The sequence below is a fragment of the Amblyomma mixtum genome, chromosome 3, assembly GCF_055824585.1.
Source record: "Amblyomma mixtum isolate Tamu chromosome 3, ASM5582458v1, whole genome shotgun sequence".
Classification (NCBI taxonomy): Eukaryota; Metazoa; Arthropoda; class Arachnida; order Ixodida; family Ixodidae; genus Amblyomma; species Amblyomma mixtum.
Genome location: NC_143014.1, coordinates 291,908,036 through 291,921,719, shown reverse-complemented (window position 1 = coordinate 291,921,719; position 13,684 = coordinate 291,908,036). Strand labels below are relative to the sequence as shown.

Genomic DNA, 13,684 nt, shown 5'->3' with positions numbered 1-13,684 from the left:
TGTTGAGCCAATTTATTTGTAGAGTCGATGCTTGCGTGCGTTTCACTGAGACCACCGTGACTAAAGACGTGCAAGCCTCTCAGTCGACAGACCTTAGGAGCTGGCGAAAAGGAAGCCACCTTTAATGAACGCTACAGATAAAGTCCCGAGCCAAGTTCATGAACGGTGGAAAATGCGGAATTGTGAAATCACGGACACTGCGGTCTGGACGTGGCAACAGACACGGAGGTCAGGCGTTACTTTTTCTTCTTCTTGCTCTTCTGCCCCTTGACCTTCTTGGGGGCCGCTGGAACGGCCAACGCGCTGCCGCTAGCAACGACGTCCCCCGATGTGGGCGACGCAAGCGCAGAGGGCCCTGGGAGCGCCTCCTTCGGCTGCTTCGGCGGCGCCTCCTGTGGCCGCGGGTGCGGTTGGGGCTGCGGTTGTGGTTGCGGCTGCTGCGTCTGCTGCTGCTGCGTCTGCGGGTGCGGCTGCTGCGTCTGCGGATGCGACTGCTGCGTCTGCGGCTGCTGCGTCTGCGGGTGCGGCTGCCCCGCCGCCTCCGCTGCCAACGCGGGGCTCGTGACCGAGGTGACGGCGCCAGACGCCACGTTGCTTGCGGCGCTGACACCGGGGACGGCGGCGGCAGCGGTACCAGATGCAGCTTCGCTTCCGCTGCTGACACCGGTTACGGTGGCGGTTGTGGCGGCGGCACCGGACGCCCCGTCGCTCGCGGCGCTGACGCCGGCTTCGGCGGTGGTGGCGGCAACGGGCGCTGCGTCGGTCGCGGTGGCTGCCCCGGCGGCGGCGGAGGTGGGGCTCTCGGGCCGTGGATGGAGCTCGGCGAATGAACGGCAGATGTCGAGTCGGGCCGGCAAGATCGCGGAGCGGAAGAGGTACGCGGCGACGCTGGAACCCAGCAGCACGCCGATCAGGCTCAGCAGCATGCACATGGTGCGGAACGGGAACTGCTGGCCCCGCTCATCGTCGTACATTGGCAGCTTGATCACCACGGGCACGTTCATCACGGGCTCACCGCATAGCCCCCGCAAGATGAAGCCCAACAAGAAGCCTGTGGATAGAGGAGACATCGTCGTACAATGCATCGCCTGAGAGCGCAGGGGGCGACCCCTGACTCAAATCTCACGCCTTATTTCAGCGAACTCCAGAGTAACGAAGCTTTACGGTTGAGTCAATCGGCCTATGAACTCTCATCTCTAATGCAACAACAAGTGTTAAAGAAAGTTACGCCGTGGAGCTTATAACCAGCGTGGTACCGCAGATTCCGCCAGTCACCGCCATCCCGCAATAAAATTTTAGCATAACGTGTACAGTCACCGCTACTGCTTATCCCGGAAAGCGCGCAGTCACTGCGCATGTGCAAATCGCTCTGAGGGCGCCGGCCAGCTGGGCGAACGCCTCGGTGTGCGGCAGACGGCAACGGTGTACGCTAAAAAAATGATGGGCTCTAATTATTACTTTTCCGTCAGTTCACACTCCGTCACACTGGCGTTCAGCGCGCAAACAGTATCCTCTGCAGTGAGCGCCAGTCTGTTGACCGCACAGGTTGTTTCTGTTATTCGAAAAATGAACAAATGCCATTTTTCAGTTAGATGGCGCATGCTGGTGCGGGGCTACTCTGTCCTAGCCTACATCGACCTTTAAACGGCGTCGCCGCAGCTGGCGGCACACTGTGGCCATGTACTGTGCAAGGCTTATCTTACTAATGCGAAAGCATTACTGGGCAATGTTGGCGGGTTTGTGTCCACAAATAACGTGTCGGCAGCAGTGGCGGGTAACTATAAAGAGATACCGTCTCAAAAGTGGTTATAATCGAAGAGGGGTGATGTTTGTTGTTTGGTTGGTTTATGGGCTTTAACGTCCCAAGGCGACTCAGGCTATGAGAGACGCCGTAGTGAAGGGCTCCGGAAATTTCGACCACCTGGGGTTCTTTAGAGGGGTGATGTGAGGAAGCCAGGCAAAAATTTTGTGCCAATCGGATCATTAGTTAATTAATTAGAGTTAAAAAAACGACCAAAAGTCGGTGTGGTCGGGGCGCGAGTGTCGTGAAATTTGAATCGCCGGAAGTGTTGTGCCATGTGACGCCCGCACGTGACCTACCACGTGTTGTACAACGTGAGCGGATGTGTGGGCGGAGCCAACGCAGCGCCAAATTTGAAGGCTCGAATGAATGAGGGCAGAAAGTTGGGCAAGTTGGTAAACATTCATGATGGGTATCAAAGCGCGACAAGACGGAAACAAAAGGAAAAGAACACACACGACAAGCGCTTGTCGTGTGTGTTCTTTTCCTTTCGTCTCCGTCTTGTCGCGCTTTGATACCCATCAGCTCGAATGAATACTTGAATGAACAATGGGGGAGGAGGGGTGAAGTTACTCGAATGCTAATCAATACTTAACAATTATATAAATGTCCAATGCAAATGGAGATGAATGAAGGTGCATTAAGTGTGAATGAAGGCGAATTAGTTATAAATTAGGGTAGATTAACGCGGATGTATTCTAATTTAATGATACATTGGGGCGAATTAAGCTGAATTAGAGAATCAATTAGAGGATGAATTAATTCTGAATGAAGTGAATTAAATAGATATTGATTGAACTTACTATAGTTTGTGTCATAATTGCTAAATAAATTAATTAAGCGGGAATTAAGCGAATTAATTGTAAATTAATATGACGAGGAGGCGTCAATGCTTCCGCATTACTCTAGTGCTGTTTCCGCAGCGACCTCTAACGTCTTTTATTCTTATTATACCTACTTGATTTTCGTGATTCGAATCTGAGGTCACTATTAAGTACATGTATTCCCTTAGCACTTCCATCGCCTGGCTACTTATAGTAAGCTGCTGTTCCCTTCCGAGGCAGTTGAACACCACTTTTAAGGCGAAAGCCTTTTATGGTTTATACTTGCGGCCAAGGTCGCGTCCAGTGTAACGCTGTCTTCCACGAATAACGCGCCAGCTAATCAGGATAGGAGAAAACGAATGGTAGCATCATATAGAGGGGACAAAATGTAACCCCCGACGACAAGTTCGATGACTGTAGAGTGAATAGTGAATTAATTATCGCCAGTTATAGCGAAAAAACAAAGAAAACAACGAAATGCGTCGATATAGTGGGGACGTTGATATAGCAACGGTAACGATATGACGTCACATCCACCAGAAGTCGTCACAGCATAGTGAAAATTATCACAGAATGGGCGGAAAAACGCCGGATTTGTGTCAAATTAGATCGAAAAATTCAGGGGGGCGCTTTGTTGACCTAAAGCGCGGAGAGGCGAAAGCCTTAAGCGCGGTGTTGCTGCCACTGTCACTTGGTTACGATGTTAAGCTTTGCGTCTTGCAACGCTGCCAGGGAGTCCACAGAACGCCATCGTCCATTCGGCTCTACGTCTTGCTTGTCGGTAAATTAATTTTTGAGGAAAGGAAATGTATCTGTCTCGCATATCTCGGTGGACACCTGAACCTCGCCGGAAGGGAAGGAAGGTGGGAGTGAACGAAGACACCGTATTCACTAGACGCGCTTTGTTCATTCCAAACCATCGAGCTGGAATGGCGGAGTGGTTACCGTGCTCATCTCGCACTCCCGAGACCCTGGTTCGATTTCCGAACTCGACCAAATTCCTTCTCGGTTTTATTTATCTGGTCTGACTAGAAAGCTTAATTAGGCTAATTGGTTAATTAAGCAATGAACTAAACTCAGCCCCACTTAGTTGGAGCATCACTATACGATCCCTTTAATTGGTTGCATGATTAGTAGCCAAAGTACAATTGGCCCCGTCTGAAATTCGCGCACCGTGACGTCACGACCATTTCGACCAATTGAAAAGCGTAACATTTCTGTCCACAACTCCTGCTTACAATGATGAGGCATTAAAGGCTTCCGCCTTAAAATGTGTAATTACGTGTAATTATTACATAAGACCCCCGAACGCTCTATAATTTGGGTAAAAATTGCTAAAAAACGAGGAAAAGTGAATGATGACGTCACATCAGTCGAAAGGACGCAGGAGCAGTGTGATCCGCCGCCAAGCAACAATTGCCGACGCGCTGAGCATGCGCAGCGTGACGTCACCACTTCCTCTCGCCACGCTCTCTTCTTCTCTGTAGTGAAATGAATTCAAGCGCGGCAAATTCAAATGAGTGCAATGAGTCGCAAACGGATTTCGCCTTCCCGCACTTAATGGGACCCTGAAATGGTTTCTTCAATCATATTTTATTGCAACAACTCTGTAGAGGTGGTCTCTAAGAGTATTCTAGTCTGATTCAGAAAGCTGCGCGTGGAACCAATAATTTACAAACAATTTTTCAAACTTGCCGCTCACAGCCGATTAGGGCGACACCTCACAGCGCGTTTTTACCCGCCCCTACCACATGACGTAAACTGGGCAGCCTTGGGCATGGACTGGACGACCCTTATCATTGGCTCTGCCATATGACGTCACGCGCAATTTTTGCAATATTTCATTTGAAACTGAGCACTGATGCTCCTTGAAATACTATTTTATTGATTGCTTATTATTTTTTAAAACACACGTATACAGAGGTAAGAATCCAGCGCATTTCTTGAAATTAATGTCGTACTTCCGGTAAAGGAGGAAATCCGTCTGCTCACAAAAGCACGTGTTTCGTCAAATCTTGGCGCCCGCCTTTGCGAGTTTCCTAGCTGCGCCGACGAGTCGCTGCTATAGTGTACTAGAATTATATATATCGCTGCTGTCGTCGCCCTGTGGGTCTCGGTATGGCGTGTACTGAAAGGCTCGAAGCCCATCTCAGCGGTGGCTGCACGCAGCCGCGCTTCGAGCTCCGGATCCATGCCGTTCGAGCAGCAAGTAGGATACATATATGGGCGAAAACATGGCCGGCGCGCCGCACCGATCGTCATCAGAAAGACTGCCAGCTATACTCGAGCAGCTACAAAGCATGCCTGCTTATGTTGGGAGCTTTCGGCAACGGCATCGCTCGCGGGCTCTCCGAGCGACGAGCTCGGCTGCTGCCTGGCTGCCGTGGTCGTCGCTAGGCCTATAGCTCGTTTCACGTCGAAGCCGCAGCGGCCGGCGCTTCGGAAGTCGCCTGAGCTATAATAAAAGGCTTACTCTACACATCGCTTTACAGTCAACAGCATCATCTCACAATAAAGCAATAGTATGATCACTTTCCGCGACGCCTTCAGCAGCGAAGCGAGCGGGCGCCAGGCGAGCCGGACCCCAACGTTAGGCCAGCGGCAGCTGCAAGGCGGTTGTGGCCAGAAATTGGCTCGTATCACAGTTGTTACCTTTACCAGCAGCTCAGTATTGGTCAGCGATCCTCAAAAATGACACATTTTTCACATTTCTTGGCCTAGGGCTTATTATTTACGTCAAGAACATTCTTTAGCTCATTTTTTATGACGCCGGCAGACGTGGTCCAGGCCGGTCGGCCGGCCGGCATGCTCGGCGTACTTGACGTTCGCACAAGGAAATACAAAACAGCCATTCTACCAGAGATGATGCTTCCTAGATTCGAGCAACGACAACATGTCTGTTTAAAGGTGGAACTTTCGGCAACGACACCGACTGCGGCAACGCCGGGCGACGAACTGCGCGCTGGGCCCAGGTTGCCCTAGTCGTCGCTAGGCCTAATGGTTTCGCATCCAAGCCGCGGCTGGCGGCGCTTCGGAAGTCGCTTGCACTATATCAAAAGGCCTACTCTTCACAACGTTTTACTGCGAACTCGTCCCATAATAGAATATATATTCGATTTCCACGACGCCTTCAGCAACGGAGCTAGCAGGCGGCAGGCGATGCGCCGCCTGCTCCAAAGCGGCTATGGGATGAAATTTGCTAGTATCGCATTCATCACTTTTACGATCAGCTCGGTATTGGCCAACGACCGTCCGAAGTGATGCATTTTAAGGCGAAAGCCTTTAATGTCTCATCGTTGTAAGCAGCAGTTGTCGACAGAAATGTCACGCTTTTCAGTTGGTCGAAACGGTCGTGACGTCACAGTGTGCCAATTTCAAACGGGGCCAATTGTACTTTGGCTAGTAACCATGCAACCAATTGAAGGGATCATAGAGTGATGCTCCAAGTAAGTGGAACTGAGCTTAGTTAATTGCTTGGTTACCCAATCAGCCTAATTAACTTTTCAAGTCAAGCCATATAAAAAAATAAAAACGAGTGGGAAATTGGTCGAGCTCGGGAATCGAACCCCGGTTTTCGGAGTGCGAGACGAGCATACTATCCACTCCGCCATGCCAGCTCGATGGTTTGGACGGAACAAAGGCGCGTCTAGTGAATACGGTGTCTTCGCTCACTCCCATCCTCCTCCCTTCCCTTCCGGAGAGGTTTAGGTGTCCACCGAGATATGAGAGACAGATACATTTCCTTTCCTCAAAAACCAATTTACCGACGAGCGAGGCGTAGAACCGAATGGGCAATGGCGTTCTATGGACTCCCTGGCAGCGTTGCAAGATGCTGTCGCGTTCCACTCTTAGAGGCGAAGCTTAACATCTTAACCACACATAAGTGACCAGACGTTAGGTAAAATAAGTGCCCCCTGAATTTTGACGGGTGTTCACCGAGATATGTGAGGCAGTTGCTGCGTAATTTCCTTTCCTCAAATACAATTTTTCATTTGCTTCATTACGGGCCCTCTTTGTGTTCTTTCACTCCCACTTCCTCCCTTCCTCTACGGTGAGGTTCAGGTGTCCACCGAGATGACAGAGAATTACTGCGCCATTTCCTTTCCTCAAAAAATCGTTGCCTTCAAACGGCAAGGCATCGCGCCGAACGGGTGGTGGCGTTCCGAGGACTCCCTGGCAGCGCTACAACACGCTGTCGCGTTCCACTCCTAAAGGCGAAGCTTAAGCGTTATTAATTAGCCGTTAATTAATCAGTAATTAATCAGTAATTAATTAGTAATTAACCATTAATTTGTGATTTGTCATCACTTAGTAATTAGTACTCAATTACATGTGACGCCACCAGTCCCACAGAAGCAGTCAAAGTGGTGCGGAAAACGCTTTCGCCTCTACGCGCTTTAGACAGTCAAAGTGCCCCCTCAATTTTTTTGACATGCATCTATCCCAGGGCTTGCTATAAACATGAACAAACAATACTAGCGCGTTTTTCACTCGCCGGCGGCCGGCATCAAGGCTGGCAGGCCGGCCCGGCGTGGCCCGGCGTGGCCCGGCCCCGAGCGCCCTGAGGAGCGCGCTGTACGTCATCACGACGCTGCCGCTCTCCGCGCTCGCTTTGGTTCCCGCTTCCCGTCGTTGCGTCTGCCGCGCGCGGCTCGTCGTTGACATCTAGCAAGTTGCACGCAGGCGACGAGCTGCGATCGGACGTTGCGACGCCGTTCGCAACAGCGCACCGCAGTGAATCGCACTCACTTTTCGCACATGTGTCTGCGACCACCGGAAGTAAACAAGCAGAGCGCCATTGCTTGACGTATGCATGGGCGGAGCATCGGCCCGTCTTTTCTGTTTTTTTTTCTGAGCGAGCCCCCCGTGTATGAGTTGAGGGTAGTATGTGGGGGAGAGGAGGAACATCATTTTTAATCGGCGATATCTTCGGTGTTGATGGAGTTCGCTTAACAATTTTTGCGGTGCGGCGACAAGTGATGGAATAACGATCTCTCGTGGGCTTTTGCTAACCTTGGCAAAGAGCTTTTCAGGGTCCCTTTAAGAGATATCTAAGTGCCTCCAATGAATTTTTCTGCATACGAATTTGTAAGCCTACCGTTCTGCTTTCCTATGTTATTGATCATGACTTGCCTTTCGTCCCATGATTTACTTACCAAGGCAATGTCATTAGCGAATCGCAGCATTTTCCACTAAGGTACTTTCTATTAACTCTTACCCTGTAAACATGGGGTGAATAGCATCGTAGAGATCGTGTCTCCCTGCGTGACTGCCTTCCTCATCGGGATTTTATTACTTTCTTTACGGAGGACTATGGTGGCCGTGCAGCAGCTATAGATATCTTCCAGTATTTTCATATCCGGCTCATCCACACCGATTCCGTAATGCCTGCATGACTGCTGGGGTTTCGACTAAGTGAAATGCGGTGCTGTATATGAAGGCTGTATATAAGAGTTGGTTATATTTAGCGCATTTTTCCATTACCTGATTGATAGTGTGAATATCGTCTACTGTTGAGTAGTCTTTACGAAAGCCTGCATGGTCCTTTGGTTGGCTGAATTCTTAGGTTGTCCTGATTCTGTTAGTGATTGCATTTTCGAATACCGTGTAGGCAGCGGACAATCAGCTGATCGGTCAATAATTTTTCAGGCTCTTGACGTTCTCTTTGTTATTGAGATAATGCTAGCGTTCTTACAAGATAACGTAACGGTCGAAGTCATGAGACATTGCGTATACAGGGCGGCCAGTTTTTCTAGCACAGTCTCCCCTCCATCCCTAAAAATATCTGCCCTTATCTGATACTCACCAGCTGCTTTCCCCCTTTGCATTGCTTCTAAAGCTTTCTTTACTTCCTTTTGTTACCGGTGTGATGTTCAATTGCTCTGCACTAGTGCCTCTCTCATTATCGTCCAGATTACTTCCGCTGCTGTGAAAATCTATGTAAAACTCCTCGGCTACTTTAACTATCTTATACGCATTTGCAATATCATAGCCCTCCTTGTCTCTAAGCACATACATCCAGCTTTTGCCAACGCCTGCCCTCTTGACCGCTTTTAGGATACCTCCGTTATCTATAAGCATTCTCGATTCCCTCCATATTGAACTTCCTTATGTCGGTTACCTTACGCTTATTGGTCAACTTTGACAGCTCAGCCAGTTCTATTCTGTCTGTATCCTGCCTAACAATCCAACTGCCTACTTCTAATGTGCACTTTGTAATGATATCTGCGAGATCATGATTCATTGCTTGAACCCTAAGGTCGTCGTTCTCGGTTAAATCCGAATATCTGTTCGGCAGCGAGATCTTGAATTTATGAACTTTACCTCCTACCGGTAACTCGGTGATGGGCTTCTTCCTCGATAGTTTCTTCCACTCCCTCTACAAGTCTAGGCTAATTTGAGACCTTACCATCCTATGGTCACTACACTATAAACAAAAATGAACCCAAATGGGACTTTAAAATGTGGGCGCCCACCTTTAAACCCCTTATGCGGAAACATTTACTCCAACAATATGGAGTAAAAATGTTCTAAATGACCTATTTTACTCCCTGCACTCAGTAATGAGGTATAAAGGAGGATTCTCCTCCTTATAGCTCCCATTTTTAAATGAAGTTTCTTGGTCTCAATGCACCCCAAGTCCTCAATGGAGTAAAAGAACACCATTTTGTGCAATCCGCCCCGCCATCTGCACTGTTAGCAAAAAAACACCCAAAAGGGATTAAATGGCTTGACCTCTAACGCACACCCCAAATGTGGTTTTATTTACTCCATATAAATGGAGTATTTTATTTACTCCCTTATACGAGGAAGGTATTTAGGTGTACAAAGGAGTAAATTTTTTACTACTCACAGACATGGAGCCCAAAAATGGCGTCAAGTTTATTCATCTTCATTCAGGCTCATTCTTACACCAGTGAAAGCGGCGGAAACGGGCAGTAGTTGCGCGGGCCGCCGGCAACCCAGCTTGGTAAACTGCACTGCCCTAATATTACCCCACGTAACGCGTTCTTTTCATCGTCTGCAAGCCCAGCCGTGGCGTAGGCGGGGGCAGCAGGTATCGTCTGCTTATCGTCTGCTTTTGATGTGCGAGCTCGTTTGGTTGGCTGTGCTCGTAAATAAAGGGATGTAACATTAGAATCAATATTTAGAAACTGAAAAGGAGTCGTGGGGTAGTTTCACGGTCATGCACCGGGCTATATTTGACTAAAACCAGAGCAGAATAAGTTGAAAATGAAAGCACCCCTGAAGGTAGTTCAGTATGACAGATTTTGCTTTCATATTCACTTCTTTAAGGCTTCGCTTTTCAATATGACTGAGGAAAAATGTAGCCTCATCAGCTCAATCAAGAGCTCAGCGTTGACTATATTCTATCACCGTTCCATGTTTATGCAACGCAGTATAATCTGCTGCAACACCGTGGGAACCACACTGAAAAAGGCGTTGAGAATTAAGCCTAAGCGGTGGCTGTAACGGGATGGCGACACTAACAAAGGAAGGTCAGGTGTGGTTAGAGCACTGTAGGCTTCACAGGAGCAGTTCAATTATGCAGCTTACTGCAGCAGAAAACGGCGACAAGCCGATATCTTTTACCGTGGCAGGCGCCCGTGACGGAGCAAAAGTGAACATAGATCCAGCGACGATGGTGACCAAGTGGTCTTCACTCACCGCCATTATCAGACGACTGACCAGAAGCAGACGAGACGCTATAAGTGGCGGGGCAGTTTGCCTTAAATGGTGTTTTTCTACTCCAATGAGGACTTGGGGTGCATTGAGACCAGAAATTCCATTTAAAAATGGGAATTATAAGGAAGAGAATCTTTCTTTTTACCTCATTACTGAGTGCAGGGAGTAAAATAGGTCATTTAGAACATTATTACTCCATATTGATGGAGTAAATGTTTCCACATATGGAGTTTAAAGGTGGACGTCCACCTTTAAACTCCCATTTGGGTTTATTTTTCTTTACAGTGTAGCGTCTCGTCTGTTTCTGGCCAGTCGTCTGATAATGGCGGTGAGTGACGACCATTTGGTTACCATCGTCGCTGGATCTCTGCTCACTTCTGCTCCTTCACGGGCGCCTGCCGCGGTACAACATATCGGCTTGTCGCCGTTTTCCGCTACAGTAAGCTGCATAAGTGAACTGCTCCTATGAAGCCTCCAGTGCTCTAGCCACACCTGACCTTCCTTTGTTAGTGTCGCCACCACGTTACAGCCCCCGCTTAGGCCTAATTCTCACAGCCTTTTTTAGTGTGGCTCCCGCGGTGTTGGAGCAGATTATATTGCGTTGCTTGAGCATGGAACTGTGATAGAACATTCTTTCAACGCTGAGCTCGGAAAGTATTCATAATCCGTAAATGTAACTCCTCCGTGCTCAGTGCTTAAATTCTGCAGCTCCATAAAAGGGAGTCCCTAGTAATTCGATGAGAGTTAGGGCGGGAAATTAAGAGGGAAATATAGAAAACAGTTGGCGGCCTGTTTAACACATCGTTTTGTACAAAGGATAGGAATTGTTGTTAAAGGTCATTGTTTGCTTAAATTATGGCACAGATTTGAAACAATTAATCCCCACGCTCTGCCAGTGTTTTCGTTGTTGTGTGGCCTTTGAGGTGAGTGGCCGGCTGTAAACTTACTCGTGGTGTGAGGGAACGGCTTTCATTTTTAGGCAAAAACTGTACTTCACGAACAAAGCTCCAAAGCCGGGTCATGGCTGAAGCCTTGTCCTTGACCTTGAATAAACAAACAAATAGTTATTGCGCGACTGCGATTCGAACCCGGGGCGGCGCGAGCAGATGAGCTTCACTGGCCACTGCACGAGCGCACTTTGCTATCGATCACGCCTGTGTAGCCGATAACGCCTCGCGTTAAACTGCAACACACTGTTCTTCTTCTTCCTCTCAAAAAAAGGCACAAACCCACATGGAAGATTGGCCAAGGTGTAGTGGCATAAGCAAGAAAATTTACATAGGCGACTACGACAAAATATCGGAGCTAAGCGTGAATTTTGAAAAAAATGTATAGATGAAAAAGGAAAGAATATTTCAAGTAAAATAAGAAACAACATATGGGTAAAAAAAAACACAGGAAGAATTTTAAGAGAGTTAGCAAATCAACCTGCCAGTTGCAATTATGTAATCATGGAGAATCCCGCAAATTGAACCCAATGTAAATCCTTTGCCACTCACACCGAACGATAATAACACTGGCAGAGATAACGGGAGCCCTAATTTGAAGAGAGAGACCTCGAGGTAAATCTTTCTCTGAAGTGCGAACTTTGGACAGCAGAGGAGAAAATGGTCTACTGATTCTACGTCCCCGCATGAGTCACATAGGTTTGTCGGTGACCACCCACATCTGCAGAGATATAAATTTAAACTGGGGATCCTGCACCTCAGCCGTGTCATTGATACCCCACGCAGCCTGGTTTTTTTTCATGAATGAACGTTCCAATTATATGCTAAGTGCTGATAATCAGCGGTATTTAGTAAGGGATTGCGTAACCTGGCTTATATGTGTTGGAACCTCTGAAACCTGGAAATCGCCAGCAGACTGAAACTCGGGACGGGATGTGTCACTGACCCGTGAAGAGCTGACCTTGTGACCTTGTGACTAAGTAATCAGCCACCTCGTTTGAATGAATACCTGCATGGCCAGGAACCCAGACAAAACGAACCTCCCTTAAAGTGGATGGGACAAAAGATCGCAAGAAAGGGCTCAAAAAATCGGTTTGTGAAGTTTCAAGGAAGGCTAAAACTGACAATCAGCGAGGATGATAACGTGTGACACATGTAATAGAATTTTGTGCGGGGCCATTCCAAAACCAAAAGCTCCGCAAAGGATATAGGAATGTAATTTTTGATGCGGACAGAATATTTCCATGCCAAATCCTGCGAAAAAATGCTAACTGCAGCTTTTTAGCTGCGGACGGAGGCATCGGTAGAAAGCACCGTATGAGGGGGTATTTCGCTCTGTGATCAGAAAGAATACCGTTTAAAATGTTTGCGGGCATGCGTTTCCCATGAGATGAGAAGATGTGGTCGAAATAGAATTCCACTGCTGCCGGCGTGTCATCAACCCACTGCAAAGAACTGAGATCAACACCAATCGGTGTTAAAAGGTTCTGCGTTAACGTGATTTGTGGCATTTGATACCGTGGCCAATAAGAATGAGGCTGGCTGAGACAGAACGATAGGAGTACTGACACCAGTCATCGGTTCCAACGACCTGAAGAAAGTCCGCACCGTGAGTAATTGAAAGCGGGAAATTAGATCAGGGATACGGGCTTCCAGATAAAGCAGGACGTTTGAGAGTGATTTTTGGAGACCAAGGCAGACACGCAAAGCGCGCCTTTCCAGTAAGATTAAGGGTTGAATCTTCTAGTTTGCGCTACCAGAGACAAGAAAGCAACCAAATTCAAGTATAGGCTTTACATAGGCTTTGCATAGTAACAATAATGTGTCGAGGCCCATTCCAAGCTTTTTATTGCCGATTCGTGTCAGCCGGCCTATAGTGCGTTCTCCTTTAAACACATTGTTCTTTATATGAAGGCTCCAATCTAATGCTGGGTGATTAGTAACACCTAGATATTGAACGGATTCTACTTGTGGAATCTGGTTAGAGCGAAGGACTAATGAAATGTGCAAAGGCTATCTGAAGGAAATACTAGTACGCCGCATTTGTCAATATTCAGAGAAAAATTAGTACGGTGCAACCATACTCCAAAAGCATCGAAATATCCCTGCAGAATCTGGTAAAGGGAATGGATATATCCCTGGCCGAGGCGAAAAAGCTATATCATCGGCATACACAAACAACTGTTATATCAGGACGAATGGGAATGTCACCGACTAAAATGTTAAAAAGCAGCGCTGAAAGCACCGGTCCTTCCGGCACACCTCTTGATTGATAATAAGTGTTAGAACATAGGGAATATCTGTCCCTCAGAAATTCAGATATCCGCGCATAAATGTAGGTTGGAGGATGTAACTGAGCAAGTCTGTTAAGTAAAATAGTATGTTCTACACTGTCGTAAGCCTTTGCTACATGAAGAGTCACCAAA

The 13,684-nt window shown here is 47.9% G+C and overlaps 1 protein-coding gene across 1 annotated transcript in view; it reads right to left on the bottom strand.

Moving 5' to 3' along the window:
• Positions 1-236: 236 nt before the first annotated feature.
• The window catches only part of LOC149355163 (high-affinity choline transporter 1-like), a 60,653-nt gene continuing 47,205 nt past the window's right edge, over positions 237-13,684 (bottom strand). Inside the window, exon 10 of the mRNA XM_089576081.1 lies at positions 237-1,051. Coding sequence (XP_089432207.1) covers positions 237-1,051 — 815 coding nt within the window. The remainder of the gene's footprint in view (positions 1,052-13,684) is intronic.